Source organism: Typopeltis vanoorti, chromosome 1 (assembly GCF_054136105.1).
Source record: "Typopeltis vanoorti isolate ZY-2024b chromosome 1, IOZ_Tvanoo_1.0, whole genome shotgun sequence".
NCBI classification, from domain to species: Eukaryota; Metazoa; Arthropoda; class Arachnida; order Uropygi; family Thelyphonidae; genus Typopeltis; species Typopeltis vanoorti.
The window spans coordinates 123,480,168-123,503,944 of record NC_143549.1 but is presented as its reverse complement, the minus strand read 5'-3'; the positions used below and the strand labels follow the sequence as shown (position 1 = coordinate 123,503,944).

At 34.3% G+C, this 23,777-nt stretch overlaps 1 protein-coding gene across 2 annotated transcripts in view; it reads left to right on the top strand.

Moving 5' to 3' along the window:
* put (activin A receptor type 2 punt) overlaps nucleotides 1-23,777 on the top strand; it is a 212,732-nt gene that overhangs the window by 106,805 nt on the left and 82,150 nt on the right. For both annotated transcript variants that reach the window (XM_090393363.1, XM_090393371.1), the window contains exons 5-6: nucleotides 4,242-4,409; nucleotides 11,371-11,610. In XM_090393363.1, coding sequence (XP_090249489.1) covers nucleotides 4,242-4,409; nucleotides 11,371-11,610 — 408 coding nt within the window. The remainder of the gene's footprint in view (nucleotides 1-4,241; nucleotides 4,410-11,370; nucleotides 11,611-23,777) is intronic.

Genomic DNA, 23,777 nt, shown 5'->3' with positions numbered 1-23,777 from the left:
AGGGAGTTTGTGTATAGCAGGGGGATAATGTTAAAACAATGCTTGTATTATGCCTAAGCAATGCTCATGCTGTATGCCCTTGTATAACTCCAGTTTTAACTCAACTGAGTTAGAACTGGAGTTCAAACAAATGCTAGTGTCATCACTGTAAGATATAAAAAATCTCCTGCAATAAAGTATAAAAATATTGCACATAAATCCCCCCCCATCCAAAAAAAAAATATATCAGTTTCACACCTATTTCACCAACATCCAGGACATCAATACAAGAATTAATGATGTACACCACCACTTACAGGCATCAAACCCAATCTACTCTATTACTACTGAACCTCAGTTGACATCCTCCATACTGCAGCCTGCCTCAGCTATCCTAACTACAACTTGCATGATGTCTTTCTTAAAAGAGTAGGAATATGCACTTTTGTGAAATGAGAAATTTTTTTCAAAAGTTATAAAATCTGAAACTCTCACTTTATAATCTACTCTTGCTCAAGATTTCCTTGCACTTTATAATCTTCATTTGCTGCCTTTACTGATCTCTATTTCAGACACACAAAATCATTTTCACTTATTGCCCACAGATGACTCATTTTCAGTAATGAATACAACACTCACGTATGCACACATATGGTAATAAAACAAACTGTTATTATGGTTTGTTTTAGCACCATTTGGCACACCACACAGTGAATTAAGACCACATAATATAATTAAAAATGCTAATTAGAAACTAAATTATGACTTGAGAGCCTGTGTAGCTCAGTGGATGTGGCGTTTGCACACCACGGTGCTTGGCCGCACGAAGGAAGACTTGGTTTCGAGTCTAGTCGGCGACTAGAGGAAATTTTTATAAGCCTTTTTTCGACCGGTTCCCAAGTTAGTCGATCTCTGGCACGGGCAAGTGGTTTTTCCTCCTGGAAACTCGGGTTTTTTGTCCTGTAAACTCAAGAAAATCGACCGTAGAACCCACACCATTTCAGACATTAAATATATTGTGTTAGGGTTAGGGACCACGAGATGGCAGCACATTTGAGCCGTCTCTCTTCACTGTGTACCGCTTAATTAGTGATAGCCTTGGTTGGTACCAGTGGAGATTGAACTGCCCACTCAGTCTCCAAAAGTTAGATAGGGCTAAATGGCCTCGCCTACTCCTCGTATACGGGAATAAAAAGGCGTTAGCTGATTTTTTTTTTTTAATTATGACTTATTCTTTTTTTTTTTTACAGACACAATTCTCATCATCGTCATCAAATTCCTGACATGTATCCTCAATGGGTACAGGATATGATAGTACTAAATGAAAAATTTACATCATTACTAACTTCCTATCTGCAAATTTCCTCCTGGTTGGAAATTTGCAGATAGGAAGTTACTTGATTTGCAGATGAGGAAATTTGATTCTTCTGATAAGTATTAAGAAACTACCAGGGGCTGCTCGTGCATAGGCACTGCAGAACTGCAGTCCCCCCCCCCCCAATTTTTCTCGATATATATATAAATATATTTATTAATTTATTTATATTTGCTTGTAATATTTAATAACAAGCAGATATATCATCAACAATCCTATATAATTCTCTTATTTTGTATAAAAAATAATAAAAATCCATCTTGTAGCACTTAGGAGGGGGAAGGATGCTAGCAGCACTGTGTTTCCAACAGTGTCATATTGCTAGTATTTGCTATGCACGCAAGCATATGCACATCATAGATGCAAGCTATTAGCATAATGTGGCACTGTCCATTGCGCAGTTCCAATGTTGCAGTTTGTATGCAGTTTGTGCCAGTAGTAGAGTATTTGTAGTGTTTATCGTGTTTACTCCGTCTCGTTAAATATTTGGACATTACAGTTAAAGACATGACATTTGTTATAGTTTTTATTTTAGAACATTATTGGGGTTATGATAATCGATTTTATTTTTAAGTAATTTTGAATTATACCAAACTGTATAATTTTATCGATAATAAACAATTTTTTTTCATGTTTATTTATTTATTTTTTAAATTTTTACTATAATTTTGATATTTTATCTAGGCACGTATACACTGTACTTACAGTGTGTATGTATATTTCGAAAGTTGCAGCACCTCCACGATTTCAAGTCACGAGCTGCCACTGAAAACTATACAGATCAGGATGTGTTACCACATCAAATTGGAAGTGGGTTATAATAATTGGACAGCTGTTAAAATTTTGGCATACTGAATGTTCTGACTAAATGGATGTTGATGCTGATATTTACATCAACAAATTGTAAATTGTGCAAAAATTAAATGCTACAGTGACTAACTTAAGATAGAATTCAGCTAAAATATGCCATTACTGTGATAATAAATTATTATTATCATACTTTGGATCAAATCTGGTAACAGTTCCTTGCCATCCTATATGCCTGTCATATTACCCCTCTATTTTCATCCTCTAACCTACAAATGGCATTCCATCGGTCTATCCTCATACCCGTTCCAGAGACATGACACCACCGTGGTCACTTCTCTGGATCCTTTCCACTTTATCCATGTTCCTTTGAAAACTAGTTAAACAAACTTAGCCATCTATCAAAGTCCTTGGCAATATCTAAATATTCTATAAATTTCTATATGTCTGTATAAGCATCTTCCTTTTCCAATGCCTTAGTCACCCAGCTAACTATCACAAAAAATGCTGCTGCTATTGGCCAATTATGGTTTTATATATATATATATATTTATGTGAATCTTACCCACGAAAGGTTTTAAACATGTTCATTAATATTAGTGCTATAGGTATGCAAATGGTTATATAATCTATAATCCCCTGGTATGGAGACCAAACATGGAACTTTTACAAATGTGGCACTTTAGGCTCCAATATGCAGAGATGGTCTTACACCAACTACTGAAAATCATTTATTTTCAGAGGGATTTGAACCAGTCTGGTTGGCCACATAATATGTGGTTAGCTGGTATACCACTGCTTTGCTCATTAAAAACTACAGTTAGCCTTAAATCATGTTTTATCCTAGAATCACATCCTCGTTTCTTTGGCAAAAAATTGATTTAGTTCATTTTATCTCAGCAGCTCTCCAAATGAAACCATCTTTTTCATCCCTTCTCCCTTTTAAATCTGAATTATTTCTAATCCCACTTACAAATTACAATGTCATCTTTCTTAAAGATTTAATGTTCGCAACTTCAGCTAGTTTCAGTTTTTACAACTGCAACTAATACTGTGTCTGGAAAAATTTACAACCACTTACAGTTATTTTCCAATTAATTCACCTTCTCTACCAGCATATACACTGTTCATGTTGCCTACTAGAATGCGAGAGATTTCTAACTATTCTCAAATTCTTGAAGTTGCTAGGGATCCTTCTACATATACTGTGGACATCATTTGTCCTTTAAGCAGTTCATTAGTTATTGTTGCAAAGATTGGGAGGAACTTTCATGATGAGCCTAATAATCTTTGTGGAGGCCTACCAATAATAATAATCATGATTGACTGTGATTTCAACTGGATATTTATAATAGAGATCTGTAATGCCTGCCATAAAAATCATATAATAAATTTGTGTCAATATTTGAAATGAAACTTGTTTATTGAGATGAGAGCCTTCTCTCACACTATATAACAGGGATGGCCAACTACACGTCCTTTTGGAGCCAAAATAATTCCAGTAAGACTAGAAGAGCTGCAACCTTTGACCGATGCGATGGTACAGGAGTAAGTGAGTGTGCGCATGGCAAGGTTGTAACAAACTCATAAGAACTGCTTTGACTAATTACATACCTAATTTTAAGGAGCTTACTAAAAAAAAAAATGGATACAAGAAAGGCCTCTACTAGTAAATAAGTAACTAAAATTATTGTGTTTTGACTTTAAAATTATTCTAATTCTTCAAAGTAAACTTCATTTAATGTGTTTCAAATTAAACTTTATTTTGCAGTAATTGTTATTAACCCTGTTTTTCTCTCTCTCCTCTCTGTTTTTTTTTTTTATTTTGTTCCTCTTTTTTGTTTGTCTCCTCTTCTCTTTTTGTTTATTTTTTTCCTGGTAAATCATGAAGAGCCGTGTGACACTAGCCACATTGTGGCCACCCCTGCTATATAAGAAACCAAAAAAATACAGAATACCGATCCTGGCAATACCAAAAGAATATGCAACAGATTCCAAAACTAGCAATGTATGTTTATAATTTTAAAATGTAGTATTTATTTTCTTTAGGATTTATTTTTCTTTTTTCTGTTTTTAATAGGATCGCACATCCTGGATTGTAGAGCAAGAGATATATAAATTACCTCAAATGAAGCATGAAAATATTTTAGTTTATGTAGGCTCTGAAAGAAGGGGAGATAGTCTGCAAGCTGAGTATTGGTTAATTACAGCTTATCATGAAAAAGGTTCTCTCTGTGATTTTCTGAAGGTGAGTACACTGATCAGCCTTCTGTGTTCAACTGAATGATTCAACGATATGTTATTTTGTTGCAATTTCTTTATTTTCATTTGAAATGTTAATTTATTGGTAATAAATAGTATTACAGATTTTTGAACTTAAAACCAAAGAGACATAAAATATCTTCAACAAATGAATTTGACAAATATTTATTTAGAAAGTTTTTTTATATATAAGTTGTTTGTGAGGAAAAATAATAAGTTGCATAATATCATTATGCAACCAGTACATTCCATTAATCTAACACGGTATTTCCTGATTAGTTTCTTGTTTGTGAGATTTCTGAGTTCAACTCTCATTCTGTTTTAAGTGACCACAGCATATTAGATTTATATATATATATATCTTCATTTTTAATATGATTCAACCACCGAAAGCATCTGTGTTCTGTAGTCTTTGATGTCTGTTTTATTGCTAATTAATTTCTCAGATTGACATGTTAAAAATTCTCTTTCTGGTTTCTTTTATTCAATAAAATTTATTTAGTTCATTTCCTGCCATACCAGCACTATTTATTCTGTTATCAATTCCTGTATTTAATTTGCCATCTTTGCTAAGAACTTTCAATAGGAGAAATATTCGACAGTTTTATACTTCTGGTCATGACATATGGAAGCGAAACATGGACTTTCACTAAAAAATTGACCAGTAAGTTGAGGATTACCCACAGGAAAATGGAAAGATCATTACTCGGTATTACCATTCTAGATAGAAAGATACTTTGGTCAGATCTCAGACTAGAATGAGAGACATTAGAATGGCCATTAAAAGATCCAAATGGCAATTGGCAATTCTGTTCCAAATTCCAAAGAGATATGGAAGGATGAGATTAAAGAGATAGCTGGAACTCAGTGGCATCAAAAGAGCAGGATAGGATTAAATGGAAGACTGACTGTGGGGGGGGGGGGACTTCACCCAGCAGTGGAAAGAAACTGGCTACAGATGTTAAGAACACTCTCTAAATAGTAAAACGTGTGACCCTGGTCTATAGGTTTCCTAAAAAATAGCAGTTGATATTTTATCTATTTTCATAGTTCAGTATTCTTAATGCTGACTTTTATAATAAATTTGTATAGTAATTATTTGTTTAAAGGTTCTCAGATTTGGTTTTTAATAATAATGTGGTTCACATCTTATACCTGAATCAACATCAAACCATCATACATCCTTTAATTTTAACTATTGATTTGCAACTTAAATGTGGGCAACTCTCACCATAGCAAACTCTTATAGGAACCACAGAAATAGTTTATTATAGCGAATTACCTTTAGCAAAGCCTTAAGCCTTTCTAGTTCGATATCTTATTATTCTTTTCAAAGTCAATGCTACTTTTGTCATGACATTTTGTGAGTTTATAATAGTCAGTGATTTCACTAATTATAGTTAAATTACTGGTATGTACTGTAGTGAGACTTGAACTGTATTGGCAATATGTTATTTAAGGTCCAGTTTATTAAAGCATATGGATTTAATGTTTTTAACAGTGTTTTCCTTGGTACTTTATTACATATATTTTTGAGATAAAAAACCTATTGAAGAGTTATTACTGTATTTACTGTAATCTGAGCTCTTCCCTTACAGCCTTTGGCTGCTAGCTCTTTGCAAAATATCATTCCTCACTTCTTTACTAGCAGTTTGTATATTATTATTTTGTGAATCTTATCCACGAAAGATTTTTAAACCTATCATACTGTAAAATCTCTCATGATATGTTACTCTGTAACTTATCATGTTCGTTTTTAGATTTTTTTCTAAGGAGATTGCACTTAGTAAAATGTCAGATTTTGTCTGTAATAGTTTTGTATTTTTGCAATAACTTAATAATGAGCCTTTGTTAAAACAATGTGGCACATGATGTCATTGTGTAACGTTAACTCATGTTCATATATGACAATTTCAAAAGACGCACGAAGTATGACGTCATCATGATCAAATATCAACACATGACCATATATGGAAGTTTCGAGAGACGTGCGCATGCCTACAATGGAGGTCCGGACCTATATAAAGCGAGACTTTGTCTTAGGGTTTTCATCTTGTCTTACCTCAGCCTGCTGCCACATGAGGTCCATTGTCAGTAATCAGAAGAGAAGTGTCATACATCTTAGGTTTTTCAGTATCCTCCCTGGGTCTGCCACCATGAAGTATTGTGTTAATTATTGTAAAGAGCTGCACATTACTGTCATGTTAAGAGTCCTAAAGGGCATAGAATAATCAATGACTTGGACAAAGAAGAAATTTGGCAAGAAATCAAGAATGAGCCAGCAAAAGCAAAGAAAGACAAGAAGGAGCACTTTCATGTGAACAAAGAATTCATGTAAAAGGCAACGCTGAACTAAAATTGTAAGTACTTATATGTGGCATAATTCCGAACAAGAATGTACATAGAGTTTTTCTGTTTATGGGTACAATAAGATAATGTAAATTGATATTGAATTAAGGTTACTCAAGGTATGCTTTATTGTCAGTTTGTGTATATATGACTATCAGGATATTCTAGATTGTGATTTGGCTTTAAAGGAAAAAAATTAGAATTAAGTTTGAATTAGGAAGAATTGAAAATAACTAAAGAAGAATTCTAATGCAATTGTATATATATGTTAATGTGAATCAAACTGTAAATATTCCTTTTTGATTTAATTAAATGGTTTGTGAACAACACATGGGATTGATTCTGTCAATGCACTATCCTGAAAATTTTGTACCTGCATAAGATAAAGCTTAAGTGATCAATAATTAAGCCACAATTAATTTAAGGTAACGATTAACATAAGCAGAGAATGCTAACAATATCTTCTTTGACTTTAGTTTAAAATCTTATAATCTCGCACTCAATACTTAGTCTAAATGACAGAGTTGTAAAACAAATAAATTTGTTAGACTATAGAGCGTGAGAACATAGGATGATCCAGTAGAAATAAATAAATGGCTGCAGTCAATAGTTAAGACAGTCAACCATTATAAGTAAAGAACACAAAGACAAAGCAGAGTTGAGAAATACGTAGTAATAGAAATATGTAACAGAACGTTATAACAAAACCTTTTAGCCTTGTAGGTATACTAAAGGTGAAATAATCTAGAAACCCAGCTTGTGGGGGGGGGGAGACTAAACATGATATTTTTTCAAGCCCCTTTTTGTTGTCTGCTCTCCAATCCTCTTGATCTCAAACTAGAACTGGACAATATCCAGTGTATTATGCAACAGAATGGTACAGATTCTGCACATTTTTTACTCCTAAGAACCAGAAAATTACAAAGACAATTTCAATTCATTATCTTGCTGGAATTTCTGAACCCTTTTCAAATATTGTCAAGAAATATAATGTAGTATCCCCATTTTTTTTTTTCCCTGTTAACAAACCCTTCTTTCTTTCTACCAAGGATAAACAGCCTTCTCCATTCCTTCCTGGTGTTTACCAAGTTCCTTGTCATGGAATCCCTTTTACTTTGTACAAACAGGATGATCTCTTGAGAAGAGACTATAGGAACACCAATGTTGTCATCTATAATAGTCTGAAGTTTGGTTTAGCACAGCATGGAATTGACACTGACCACAAAATCTTTTGGTTAAAAACTAATTTACTTCATTTAAATTAAGGGGATATTAAATCCCACATTGTTTTAAAACCGAATAAGAAACTCAAAGATTGGAATCAGAGAGTTTCATGAGAATTAGAGAGTTTCACTACTTGCATTTAAATTAATGCAAATAGTCCAAGTACGTAGTACAAACTCGGGCAACTCGCAGCAAAGGTGGTAAAGTTCTGATCGCTATTCTTGGTATTTTCCATAATGTAAAACATTTCTTAGGAAATGTTTGCTGTTATTACATTATGGTGGGAGGTCACTACCCAGACCGGTTTCAGCCTTTATTGAGGCTTCATCAGCGAGTAGCTAGACCAAAATTAATACCAAAGGGTATAGCGAAAAGAACTTATATACTCTGCTATACGAGTTGTCAAAAAGTTGCACCCATTAAATTACTTAAATATAAAGAGCCATTAGGCTTCATTTCGGCGATATAAACATTGTTTGAATTAAGGTGATATTAAATCTCACATTGTTTTAAAACCGAATAAGAAACTCAAAGATTGGAATCAGAGAATTTCATGCCAAATATAGAATAATAAACTATAAAAGTATCGGCAACTACTAGCATGAACTAATGCAAGTAGTCCAAGTACGTAGTACAAACTCGGCCAACTCGCAGCAAAGGTGGTAAAGTTCTGATCGCTATTCTTGGTATTTTCCATAATGTAATACACATTTCCTAGGAAATGTATGCTGTTATTACATTATGGTGGAAGGTCACTACCCAGACTGGTTTCAGCCTTTATTGAGGCTTCATCAGTGAGTAGCTAGACCAAAATTAATACCAAAGGGTATAGCGAAAACAACTTATATACTCTGCTATACGAATTGTCAAAAAAGGTGCACCCATTAAGTTACTTAAATATAAAGAGCCATTAGGCTTCATTTCGGCGATATAAACATTATTTAAATTAAGGGGATATTAAATCCCATATTGTTTTAAAACTGAATATGAAACGCAAAGATTGGCATCGGAGTGTTTCATGCCGAATATAGTATAATAAACTATAAAAGTATTGGCGACTACTAGCGTGAGCTAATGCAAGTAGTCCAAATACGTAGTACAAATATTTAAGTAACTTAATGGGTGCACCTTTTTGACAACTCGTATAGCAGAGTATATAAGTTCTTTTCGCTATACCCTTTGGTATTAATTTTGGTCTAGCTACTCACTGATGAAGCCTCAATAAAGGCTGAAACCGGTCTGGGTAGTGACCTCCCACCATAATGTAATAACAGCATGCATTTCCTACGAAATGTGTTTTTACATTATGGAAAATACCAAGAATACCGATCAGAACTTTACCACCTTTGCTGCGAGTCCCCGAGTTTGTACTACGTACTTGAACTACTTGCATTAGCTCATGCTAGTAGTCGCCGATACTGTTATAGTTTTATTATACTATATTCGGCATGAAACTCTCTGATTCCAATCTTTGAGTTTCTTATCCGATTTTAAAACAATGTGGGATTTAATATTCCCTTAATTTAAATAATGTTTATATTGCCAAAATGAAGCCTAATGGCTCTTTAGATTTAAGTAATTTACTTCACTTTTTTTTTTTCTGCTTCAGATTTGAGCATTTGTTCAAAGACATTGCAGAAGCACAACTACATTGCCCAAACTTTAACTGTAATAATGTTTTTGTACCTAAAATTTGGAAGAGTGTATTAGTTAATAAGCAGTAGTATTTAAAAAAAAAAAAAAAAAAACGCATCTCACTATGTACAGTACCAAATTTCACTAGTGCATGGTTTGTATCGTTTGAAGTCCGTTACTGTTTATCTTACTGAATTGTGATTTCAGTGAAGATAATCTGGTAGATTCAGATTGAAATATCTGATTTTATAAAGTTTTATTAACTTCTTGTGTCAACTTGTTTCAGTGTTATTTTTTTTTTTCTATTATGTTGCAAGCATTAAAAATTAGTTGCTATAGAACTGTTGTGTGTTCTCCAAAGTGCACCATGAGGATGCTGTCTACATTATACCCAAGTATTCATTTCTATCCAAGTTGGTAGGAGACATGCAGTCATGACACATTTCATTAGGTGAACTAAAAAGTGGATTAGATAGTGTTTGACCTAAATTATGGTGATATAAAAATTTGCATTGGCTATATGGTATAATTTAGAACATGCAGACTATAGATTCCCAGATGATAGGACAGAATTCTTATTATCCAAGTATCTGTTTGGGATGAAGAGAGAGAGACAATGCCCTACAATGTGAAAATTGTATAGAAATTTCCTGACTCAGTTTCCATTGTACTATGTTATGTTGTACCATAGCATATGGTAAAGAACACGTGAGAAAAGCTCAAAATATAGTTGAATTTAAATTTGGAGAAGAATAATTTAGATTTGTATTGAAATATCTGATTTTATAAAGTCATGACAGTAAATAGACTTAAGTTCAAATCTAGTCGCTGAGATTGGAGGAACTTTTTCTAAGCCTTTGACTGGTCCCCGAGTTAGTCAATCTCTGGCGTGGGTAAGCTGGTTTTTTCTCATAGAAACTCAGGTTTTTCGTCCCGTAAACTCAAGAAAATTGATCATAGAACCTGCGCTATTTCAGACAAGGTCATATCCTGTTAGAGTTAGGCAAGAAATGGCAGCACTTGTTTGCCAATTTCTTCATCGGTTGCCACATATAATTAGTGATAGTCTTGAGCCGGTCATCTCTGATTGGCCAGCTCAAGGAAATGAAAGGCACTAGCTGTTTTTTTTGTTTGTTTGTTTTTTTAGAATTACTTATAAAAATAAATTAAAAGATTGAAAACTTGAAAACAGATAATAGAAAAAGCTGTTGATATTATTATTATTATTCGAAAGTTTGTGAGCAAAGCTAATCTGAGGTATAACATTTAAATAGAATGGGGAAGAAAAAATAGCAAAACAGTTTGAAGCAAGAATGTCAGGAGAAACCCTCAGATCAAGAGGAAAGCAAGATATAGGTAGTCTGCTGCAGTTAGGAACACTCTAGAAGACTGACATGTAGTAGTTAATTAAATGAAACCTACCAAATAATATATCAATTTGGAAAAAGATTGATGATAGAAAGTTATGAGATATTGTGTTGGGCTCTCTTATCTAATAATCCTCTTGTACATATGCACTATAATGCAAAACAAGCGTAGCACACTGGCCTCAGCTTTAATTGCTTTAGCCATAATTTCAAATAACAACAATGCCACCAGAAAATGGCAATTTTTTATTTCAGTTTTCAAATTTTGTTGATAATTGTGAACCATTTATAAAACTAAATTGTGTATGTAGACTTAATTATGACCAAATTTTCTTAAACATTTTTTAAAACTTTTGTTTTCTTTTTTTGTAGGCAAACCTTGTAAGCTGGACTGAAGTTCTAACTATTGCTGATTCTATTGCTAAAGGGTTGATGCATTTACATGAAGAGATGCTGCCTTTTAAGGGAGAAGGTCACAAACCTGCCATTGCCCATAGAGACTTCAAAAGCAAAAATGTGTTACTTAAGAATGATATGACTGCTTGTATTGCTGACTTTGGTCTTGCCCTTGTCTTTTATCAAGGACATCCTCCTGGTGAAACTCATGGACAGGTATGAAATACTGTAGTACGGGTGTTTAATGATAAAAACTATCTATCTGTATTTATGGAATGTACATTTCACTAATGAAACAAATTATGATGGACAGACATGAGACTTGTCACAGCCCATTTGAAATTATGAACATTACTTCTCATCTTTATCAGAACCATTTAAAATTAAGCAGTTTAACATTATCTTATGTTTCATATATAATGCCAAGAAGATGTAGGATGATTTATATATTAATTTAGTTAATCTAAAGAATTATTACTCCTCAACTTTCTACCCATCCACTACTAATGCACCACTACATGGTGACTAATCACTCGTATGGGATTGCCTTAACAGGTATCAGCATCCGAGCATGGAAATAATCCACCATGACTTCCAAGAATTTTAATATTCTGGTAAATGATAATATGATACTGCCTGAATAACTGCACATTCCCATTTTATTTGAAAAGGCAGTTACACTTAAGCTATATATAAACTCTGACATTCAACAATGCATACCTTCATTGTGTAATGAATACAACCACTGACATGTAGAGCATTGAATGTTTTCCTGAAGTATGCGTAATCATACTATCCTTTTCCAATTTTATGCACACAAGCCTAAGAAACACCTCATTCCCAAGTGCACTATGGTGAGGAGTATTTTTTCTTACTTTTTTGCACATACAGTCCTATCATTTGCACCATTAGTAAACTACTTCGACCATCTCAAGTGATTTTACTCTTTATTGCAAAATAAAAAGAAAACACTTGAAAATAAACTCCAAATCAAACTTGCACACCAAATTCATATCCCATGATATCACATATATAGCTTTTGCTCTCTTGAAATTCACACAGGAAGAAAACAAATACATACTGCTCCTTCCGCATTAACAGCAACATAAATCACTTAAATTTATCCTGCATACTAAGTCATATAATACATGAACACAGCATATCTAGTTTTCATTCAAAAACACCTTAGTGATTTATTTCACTTTCTATATGAAAGTCACTGAATATACTACAAAACTGTATCAACAGTTTCACCAGTTTAGAAGGAATTTACTTTCAGTAAGAATTTCTCAACAAACTTCATCAAAGAAGTACTTAAAACCATATCAACAGTTTTAAATCACTGTTTTATTATTGGTATTATTATTATTATACAGGTATCTCCATGGTGTCAGAAGACTCATCACAAGAGACCCACACATATCTTGATACATACAATATCTATTATACCTCTCCTTAAAATCATTCACTGTCAGGGCTTTTGGTAATCTATTCCATTCATTCACCAATCTCCAAGCAAAAAAATCAAGCAATTTTGCTGGGCTCATATCTGTATGAACTGGAAAGCAAAAAGTTTCTCTCAATTTTAGCTGAATAAATTCTATAATAAACTTCACAATTAACAGAAATCTTTTGATATTGCTCACTTTTACTAACTACATTCTTAAATAACTTCCAAAGGTGATCCCTGTTCTCTCACTGTTTGTCATGTATTGAAAAATTTCTTTTGTATCTATCGTATAGATCCTTTTTAGTAACTTATTAATTCCTTTTTATTTGTTGATCCTTTTTAGTAACTCTTTTTTAATTAACAAAACATATACGTTGTCTTTCCCTAAAAATTGACATGACAGTTATGTATCACCAACATATAAGTTTATCTACAAGAATTAGTAACTTATTAGTTTTGATCATGTCCCTCTTTTCTGCCTATTGACTAAACTTTGCAGTTAACACACCTTCATTGTATCCTTAGAGGGAGCATTCCACAGACCTGTAACCAGCTTGAACATTCATCTCTGGATCTTTTCCACCACCACCATCTCCTGATACACAAGAGATCCAGGTGACTAAATCTGTGCACAGTAGTCAAGATGCAGCCAAATCATAGCCTTATAAGGAGGGGAAAATAACATTCCTATCTTTACTTGATAGTGTATTTTCAGTATAGTAATCTTTTGAATTGTTTTGCCAACTTTTGCTGTATGCTTCTGAACTCCAACTCTCTATTCACCATTACTTCCACATCCTTAGCCTTGTCAATTTCCTTTAATCCAGTGCCATCAGTGTGGTGCACAGTCTATAATCTTTTTAGTTCAAAGTGCATAACCTTATATTTTGCGACATTAAATTGATAACCATTATCCTTCACCCACAATGTCAATTTATTTAAATCATACTCCTGAGATACCAGTTTGTCTATAATTTGCTACTTCTGTCTTGGAAGCCACCTTTATACAATGGAACTAGCTTATTCTCCTTCCACTCCCTCAAAGTTTTGCCAGAGCTGAGACTTAGATAAAACAGTTTTGACAGAGGCACTGCTAGTTCTCTTGCACGTTCTTGTAGCACGCAGGCCGACATGCCATCCAGTCCCACTGTTGTGTTCATGCTTAAAATTTTCAATATATATATATATATATATATATATATATATATGCTGAGCATCTTCAGTTGTCTAGCTCAATTCTCACATCTGTTTCTATCACATCAGACTGAGAATCGTAAGTAAAACAAGACACATTTTGCTCATTTCTATATGAACTGGAAAGCAAAACATTTCTCTCGATTTTAACTGAATAAATTCTATAATAAACTTCACAATTAACTCTTTTTAAAAGGATTTCACTTTTCAGAATTTCATAGAAGACACTGCTATGTTGATCATAGAAGACATAGCAGTCTTCTATGATCAACATTTCTTCTAATTTCTGTTCATTCTTTTCATATTGAAGATGCAGAAATTCCACAATTCTCTTACCGTTTTTCTCTTCTCCTCCTTCTGAACAGCTGTACACTTGAGAGGTTTCAGTCAGTCATTACTGGTTTCAGCGCATTATACATGAAACAGGGAAATTAAAATAAACATGAAAATTATGTAATTAAATTTTGTTATGAATCAAGTATAATTTATTATATTCTTAATTTCATAGGATTTAAAATGCTGAAGTAAGTTTACCACTTTCAAAATGTGATTATAGCAGGCACCTCCCTTTCTCTCATAAGTGATAGCCTAACACATTTTTTTAACATTTACCTAAGATATAAACAGCAGAAATATACATTTTACAGCTCATACAATAAATTAAACTCTACATTATATACTAGAGTTTAATTAATTTTTTGTATGAGCTGTCATTATATATTTATTTTATATCTAGGCAAGACTTCAATAGCTAAAATATAAAAATTACATTTCAAAACATCTTGCCTGCAATGTACAAAGACAATTAAATGTGTAGCAACTTTACAAAATAATACCACATTAACTTCTTAATTATTTTTTTTTAATTTGTAGGATATCTAATTTTAATAATCCTACAGCATCAACCCAGCTGCAAAATATGGTGATGTAATTGTGTTGGCTATATCTTCTGGTATGGATTTAGGCCCCTTTGGTTGTAGTGTCTGGGGGCAGGGAGAACACCAGCAAGTATGCTTCCTTCCTAACTTTGGCAATTTTACAGAAAAGATTCATGTCTCTTTCAATATGACAGTGTACTGCCTAATTCTGCAGATGCTGTTGTGACATGGTTTGAGCAAAATGGTCTTGAAAAGCTTGATCCTGCACAGAGGTCTCAACCAAAAAAAAACATCTGGACAAAGTGGAATGTTAGGTGTGTTTCAGACTAGTGTATCCAACAGCGGTACATTGACTAGTTTTTTTTTGTTTTTCTTCCCTTGGGGAATCAGGATGAGCAATGAAAAGTCAGCTTCTAGAACAAACTCAGTGGCAGCAGATTTGAAGATAAGCACTGTTACCATAATAATGGAAAAGAAGTTGAACTGGAAGAAGAACTAGAGAAGTCTCATGTGGGCATAATTGATGTTAGTTAGTTAGATGAAGACTAAAAACAGTTGAGATTCTGCTAAATAATAAATATAGGATATAGTACTTGCACAATATTAATCAAGGAAGAGAGGGAGTGGCTATGCCATTCAACACCAAGCAAGCAGATAAAATTCTTAATTGACAGGAAATTTCAAGTAGTTATGTGGGCATATTTCAGAATAGGGAATTGGACAGAGAAACTTATTTGTGCATAATGGTCCTGCACCTCAGGAAGAAATGGAGGAACTTTTCAACTAATTAGAGAAAGCATTGAACATACAGAAAATGGAAAAACTGATTTGTGATAATTTTTGTTAAAGATCTAAACTATAAGGTAGGAAATGAATCCTAGGCATATAGAAATGTTTTGAGAATTGAAGACAAAGCTAATGATAATGGTAAGTGCCTGCAGGATTTCTGCTCAGAACCCAGACTAGTCGTCACACTAACACCATATTCACATGGAGAGAAGACACATACACACACACACAAAAAAAAAAAAAAAAAAAAAAATCTAATTGACTATGCTGTTGTTGACAGTCATATTTTCACACTGGTTCAGGATACAAAAGTATCCAGGAATTTGAAAGTGATCATCACTTAGTTTTAGAAGGATAATAATTAATACCATATTAAAAAAAATAAAGTTTTAAAAATAATTAAAGTTAACATGTTTAAATTTTTTCCACTTGATTATACTATAAATTAAAGATGCCAAGAAATTAAATTCTTGGTTTCATCTTTTATCCAAGTGTAAGCAGTTTTCATGTGAAGTTCACTCGGACTGGGCTACTTGTATATAGAGGCTAATGACTTGACATCAATTGCCTTGGTATCCCATAATGCAAAGCACATATCCTTACGACATGTATATTGCTATGCATTATGGAAAGGGTCACTACCCAGACTGGTCTCATCAGTGGCAGCCAGACACAGAAGTAAGTGATACCAAGGTTGAAGTAATGCAGAAATCATATTTCCATATACACGTAACCAAAGGTCTGTATGGCTAGCCTAGTGGCTGTGCGCTTTGCAACCATATGCCTAGGGAAGGAGTGTCCTGGGTTCGATTCCTGTCAGTGACGTGAGTAGCTGAAGGATCTTCCTCAGCCATAGCCAAGTTAGCTGGTCTTGGGTATGGATAGTAGGGTTTTTTCCCCCAGTTTATCCTGGAGTTTTTCATCCCACAAAGTAGGCAAACCGGCCTTGAGAACTCAAACACTACAAGACATAGGATACACCAGGGCATAGGGCTGACCACCTTATCATGTGAACAGTTTGAGGTCCGATGATTAATAAAACCCTCAACATCACAAGGTAAAAGAGGGTATAAAGAAGATGAGATGAGACGTAACCAAAAGGTGTCACACTTTATTACTAAAATACTCTGGATTAGAGATGATGCCTTTTGGCTAATAATTTAAGAGAATAACATTATTTGCAGAGGAAATTAAGCTAATTGTCATCATCATCATGAAATTCCTGATATGTACCCTCAAGGAACATATAGAATACTGTGATAGTACAAATTCCTGTTAAAAGTTTCCTTCAACGTAACCTTATTTGGTGAGTGTCCAATATAGTGGCATCTTGATCTTTGTCATCCTGCCATCTTGCCCAAACACACATTTTATGAGCATTTCTTATTCCATTGTGCTTTAGTAACACTATCAAATTAAGCTCCACTCGCACTTTTTTGAATGCCGATAATTAATCTGTTTACTCCTCTAATTTTTCTCAGCACTCTCATATTTGTGGTCTCTAATTTTTGACCAATTGTGTTATTTCTAAGCCAAGCCTCATATCCATAAGTTGTTTCAATTGTCATATATATACCAGTGTTTTGGCTAATTTCTCTCTTATTCCTTATTAACTGGCTCCAACAGTAAGAGCCTCATTATTGTATTATCTATTTTAAAATTTAGTTTGCCTTTGCTACTAAAAAAAAAAAAAAGCAGAAGTAATTTTACTTGTTCTGTAGGCTCTCCATTGAGAACATAGTTAATGTTTTCCAGGTTCCTATCTGTTTTCAGAGTTTTCATCATTTTATTGCTGATAAAATTGGATTAGGATTCTTCAACTTCAGTTTAGTTGAAGAATCCTAATGACTGAACCAGATTTACTCCAGAGTATAGCATCATATGCATAAAGTAAAGAAATGAGTCGAACATTTGCAATTTTGATATGAAATTTAATGCCATACTGTATCATAATGTGATACACAACAGTGTGCATTCTCTTAAATATCTGATTTTACATCAAATCAACTTTCTATACCTCATTCAGTTAAAATCTTAAGTACAACATAAGTGTAGGCTACATATATTTTATGCCCACTTCTGCATATAAACCATATAAATGCAATTCTGAAAAGTGTTTATTACCTTGAGTATAGCTGCACCAAACTTAATACTCATTAAGCAAAGGTCCAAATTCTGCATACTGCACTAAACCAAAGATTTAGTGCAGTACGCAGAATTATTATTATGAGCTACTCCAAGGAGCCCATACACTCGTCAAGGGAGGCTCTAAACATCATACCAAGAACTATCCAACATTTGCACAGTCTCTACCATACCGTGCCTAGATTATGAGGACAGATTGCAAGTATGTGGATTGCAGACTGACTCTGGTTAACAGGAGAATGAGGGGTGATATGATAGAGGTCTATAAACTTTTAAATGGGTGTTATAGCATTTCAACTGATGAAATTTTTTGTTTTATGGAAGGCGGGGAGAGAACTCGGGGGGGCATCCATGGAAGTTAAGGTTGTTCACAGTCAAGAAAGGGGTAAGAGCTAGGTGTTTCTCCCAGAGAGCAGTGAATGCATCTAGTGTACATGAATTTAAGGGAAGGTATGATAGTTGGTTTGGGTTATTTATAGCCTCCCTCGATGAGTCCTTGACTCCCTGGAGGTCTCAGATAATAATAATAATACTTTCCTTTAAACTTATTCACAGTCATGGCATCCACAACAGACTGGCAACCTATTCCCCTCATTCACCACCCTCCAAGCAAAAAACTAGTTCTAACACCCTTGGTAACTACCAGGGGTAAATATTCTGGGTGTGCTAGATGTGCAGTGCTCATCCACAAAATATCAGTATCACCGATATTATATTTTTGGATTTATTCCCGTTAAAGACTCCCCTAATTGTTTGCTTACTTCGTGGGATTCCTAAAATTAAACACGATATAGAAATGCTTCATTGCCCTCTTCACAAAGGTAATGAAGCATTAGTACTTCATGAAGAGGGCACTTTTCGATGCATAACATTGCATCGCATTCATGTTAATAGCCCAGGTGTGCTTTCATAATACATACACTTTTGAGCCCTTTCAAAAGATATAAAGAGGGCTCAGCAGGTCAAATTCTTATCATTATCATCATCACAAGCCATGGGCTCACGGCCCATTAATGTCCGATGCCTGCTTCACTATCTCTTCTTCCACCTTTCTTTGTCCGGTGCACAGTGTCACAGTTTTTGTACACCCATTCTACACCAGTCTTTTATATCGTCTATCCATTCTCTGTACGATCTACCTCTTCTGTTTTAACCATCCAAAATACCAAACATAAATGTCTTTATCTTCCAGTCCTCACTCATTCTACAGATGTGTCCAAATAATAGCAGCTTCCATTTTATAATCTTCTGCATTAGATTCTATTTTGGTTGTATCTTCTGATAGAGCTCTTCATTGGTGATTTTCTGTACCCATCCTTATCTTCTTGTAACAAGTTCTTTCAAATGCCAAAATTCTTTTCTTGATTCCTTATTTATTACCCAGTTCAGATCCATACAGTACACCGCTGAAGATGCATGTTTCCAGTACTCTTAGTTTTGTTTGCAGGCTGATCACTTTACTTTTCCAGATGTTATCCATGGCCTTCAGATTTGTTTTTCCCTTTGCAATCCTAATCTTTATTTCTTTTTTACAGTGTTATTCTCAGATTGTTAATTCTCATTCCGTGTAAAGATATTCTTTTGGCATCTTCCTTCAGTTTGTCCATTGCTCTTTCTAAATGTGCGACGAAAATGCTTGGTGATATTGGGTCTCCCTGTCTAGTACCTCTGCTTGTTTTAAACCATTTCCCCAATTCATCAGCTATTCTAACTGCTGCAACTGCATTCTGATAAACATCTTTTAATATAGCTATTAGTTTTTTATCAATAATATAGGATTCCAGAACTGCTAATGTCACTTTTTGGTCATTACTGTCAAATTCTTTCTGAAAATCAACAAAGCAAGTATATGTGTTTTTGTTTTTTCTCCTTGCTTTCTCTGCTATTAACCTCATTGTCAAAATCTGTTGAATTGTAGTTCTATCCTTCCTAAATCCTGCTTGCTCATCTGCAAGGTATGCTTCCAATTGTGTTCTCAATCTTTCTGTCAATATGATCATCATCACTTTACCAAGGTGACTTATCAAGGCAATTGTTCTGTAATTTTTACATTCTAGCTTATTTCCTTTCTTGTATAATGTTACTAATATTGATTTCACCCACTCCTCTGGCATTTTCCCTTCTTTCCATACCATATTACATAGTTGGTGCATTTCTGTAACCATACTTTCACCACCATATTCAATCATTTCTCCAGTAATGTTATCATTACCAGGACTCTTGTTGTATTTTAACTGTCCTATTGCTTTTTCTACCTCTCCTCTTAAAATGTCCATATCATGCTTATTATCTGGTGGTGATATCTGCTTCAATTCTTCAGTCAGTTTCCCAATGCTATCTGAATCTAGTTTTTCTTCATATAACTCACTACAGTATCTTGTCCACTGTTGTACAATTTTTTCTTTATTCATCAATACTTTGCCTTTTTCATCTTTAATTGTGGTCTGTTTTGGTTGCCGCTTTCTATTAATGATTCTGATAATTTTGTATACTTCCCTTGTTTTATGCTCTCCATACTACTGCTCTATATTGTTGCATTAGCTTCTAACCATTTCATCTTATCCATTCTGACTGCTTTTTTCACCTCATTACACTTTCTTCTATATTGCTCTTCTGTTTGTTCTGATGTATCCCTTCTTATATTCAACATTCTTTTCTCCTGTACTAACTTCAGTGTTTCTTGTGTAATCCATTTCTTCTTGATCTTCTCTTCTTCTGGTACTGTTTCTTCAACTGCATCTTCTATCGCCTTCATTACTCTTTTCAGTCTTAAATTCGAGTTTTTTTCTTTCTCCACACTTTTAAGTTTCTCTTCTAACACTGTTGTGTACCTTCTTCCTATTTCTGCTTCACTTATTCGTTTTGTATCTCTTTTATTCTGATGTTGGGGTTTATATTTCTTTCAAAATACATACACCTTTGAGACTTTTGAAAAGATATAAATAGGGCACAGCAGGTCAAATTCTTAGCATTCTAATATTTTTAAACTGCTCAGAAAGGCAAGGCTGGGTGAGCTCAGAGACAATTGCACCTGGTGGCTGTGATCGGTTATTATGTCAATCAATCCAATTGAACATTGTCATTTGTCAGGAGTTGCTGTATTTGTTTTCTGAGTTTCATGTTTTGCGTGCGTGAAGTGCGAACTGATGTGGTAGGCAAGTTTTTATATATAATATAGACATAGACAGGTTTTTAATATATAATTTTCCATAAATTTCAAACATTTTGAAAGATATTGTTATCATCCACGTATCTCCACCATACTGTGGGTTTAGGGTCTGTTTGAGTTAAGATTTTACTTTCAAAATCCTCCATAAAGAGATCAGCACAAGATGGAGAGAGGGGGCTGCCCATTGCAAGGCCAGTCAATTGCTGATATATGGTTTTATTCCATAAGAAAATGGAATAAAATATGGTGGAGATATGTGGATGATATCTTTATCGTTTGGAACCACACAAAAAGGGACCTGTTCGACTTTCTTAACAAAATCAACTCTTTACACCACACAATCAAATTCACTCTAGAACTTGAAAAAGATTATCATTTTTGGACACTTTAATTAAGAAGCTTCCGAATGGTGGTATCAACCTCTCAGTTTACCGCAAACCTACCAATACAGGACGTTATTTACATTTCACTTCCTGCCACCACATTTCTCAGAAACTTAGTATTGTACACATGTGAAGAACCGTGCCTCTCTCCTTACAACAGATCAACAAGACCTCCAGGAAGAACTATCCCTGATATCCACCAACCTTACCATGAATGGATTTCCTCGAAGACTTGTCCACAAGATACTTTTCTCTGAACCCCGACAAAGACAACAAGATGGTGTACATTATATTTCTGCCATCGTCATTCCATACTTAGGGACAGTTTCAAATAAGATTGCTAGACTCCTTAGACCACATAAAATAAGAGTGGCCTTTAAACCCACAGAAACGATTAGACAATTCTTAAGATCTCCAAAAGATAGCCATCCTTTCTCCAAATATGCTGGAGTTTATAACATACCCTGCTCGTCCGGCTTGAATTACATCAGCTAAACTTCAAGGAGCCTTGAAATTAGGCAAAAAGAACACATGGGTGACGTCAATAATAACAGAGAAGAAAAATCGGGGTTAGCTTTTCATTTCTCAAGAACGAACCATACCATAGAGCGGGATAGGAGCACAATTCCTTACATGGAGGAGGACTTCTGCTCCCGAATTTTTAAGGAAGCCACAACAGTCGCCCGCTGTATACAAAACCTTAACAAGAACCAAGGACTAATCTTGCCCGTGATCTGGAAGACCCTTATCAGATCCTTCAACTCGCCAGAACTGAATTATAGTGCCAACTATAGAACGTTCCTAAATAACAACAAGTGATATCATCCATGCTCTATGAATGTATTGTACGTGCTCTGTTCTTTGTTTAATATAATTGGAATCGGTTGATTATAGTTTGTAACAGTTTTTTACTTTTTAGTGCCTTACATCAGTTATGTACCTTGAAGATGCCAACAGCCTTAGTTGGTGAAACTAGTTGGTATAACTTAGTTGTTTATTATATGCACTTGATCAATATAATCCCATTAAAGTTCTTTCCAGAGCTTTTTGGTCAAGAATTTTTTTTTTTTTTTTAAACAGTTGTTATGCATGTTTTCTGGAACAAAATGTGAAAGTGGATGTTAACCCTCCAACTGGCCAGGACATATACATACATCCAGCTAAATCTGGATACGATTAGGTACATCTGTTGATCGAACATAGATAAGAAGTGCAATTTGGCTGTTCTCTCCTTTAGAAGGTGCGATAATCCTTCACACTGTAGAAAACACTCTTATCCAGATTATCTCGGGAAGCTGGATCTCAGTTCTCTATGATAAGGAGAGCAGTTCCTTGATTTATGCTGGGCAACTGGACTCTTAGTTGTATTAGGGAGACTAAAAATATAGAAATTATTTTTATCTTCTCTTTTTATTGTACAGTTTTAAATTCCAGGACAAAATATAAATCTTTGCATATTTTCTTCCCTTAACCCTTTCTGACCTGAATTTTTTTTTACAAGTGAAAAAATTTTTTCTTTCTATTTATTTTGTCTTTAAGTCTTAAAAAGGAAGATTATCAAGTATTTTTCTGAAAAATACATTTTAGGATAAGAATTCTGAAATGATTCCATTTGGCATCATTAGGACATTGTGATGCGTATGTGGAAAGCAATGTAAAAAAAGTCTTCGTCTTTCTTATAAATTCCTTTTTATTGTTCCAGTGTACATCTAAATGCATTTATTTTGAATATAATGATATCTAAATAAGGAAGTTTCCACTTAAAATGTATACAAAATTACTAATGAAATAAACATAAACATAACATAACATAGTATGACATAAAAAAGTAGAGATATTCAATTCAATAATAAAGTCGTAACCGTAACCTATAAACATTTGCTATATTGGTGTTGTGACTTTCAAGTCATTTACGTGGAATTCCTTGAAACAGTTTTTCTCTTTGTTCAGGCAGAGTGAAACATTACATTTCCCACACTTCATTCTGCTGTAACTCTTGATACACAGTTTGCATCTTGACTTGTCAGGGAGGTACTCTGGCCAGTGACCCACACCATCATAGCATACATCAGCAACAGGACGCGGTGCTTTCTCTACCCTCTTCTTCTTCGATGGTCCTGGCTTTGACGAGTCAGATGGGTGCCCTCTTTTTCTTGGTTCATTCGTTCCCCTTTTTAGAAGGCCAGTAGCAATATCACACACAAAATCAAGCAGTGGTTGGTGTTTTCCATTCTGCTAATCACAGTGTCTTCTATACAAGAGCCATGCATTGACACATGACATGTTGATCAAATGAAATACGATCCTCAAGTAGAAGCGACGATCCTTGATGTTGGTGCGATATAGCTGAACAGGCATGTCATGCAGATCAACAC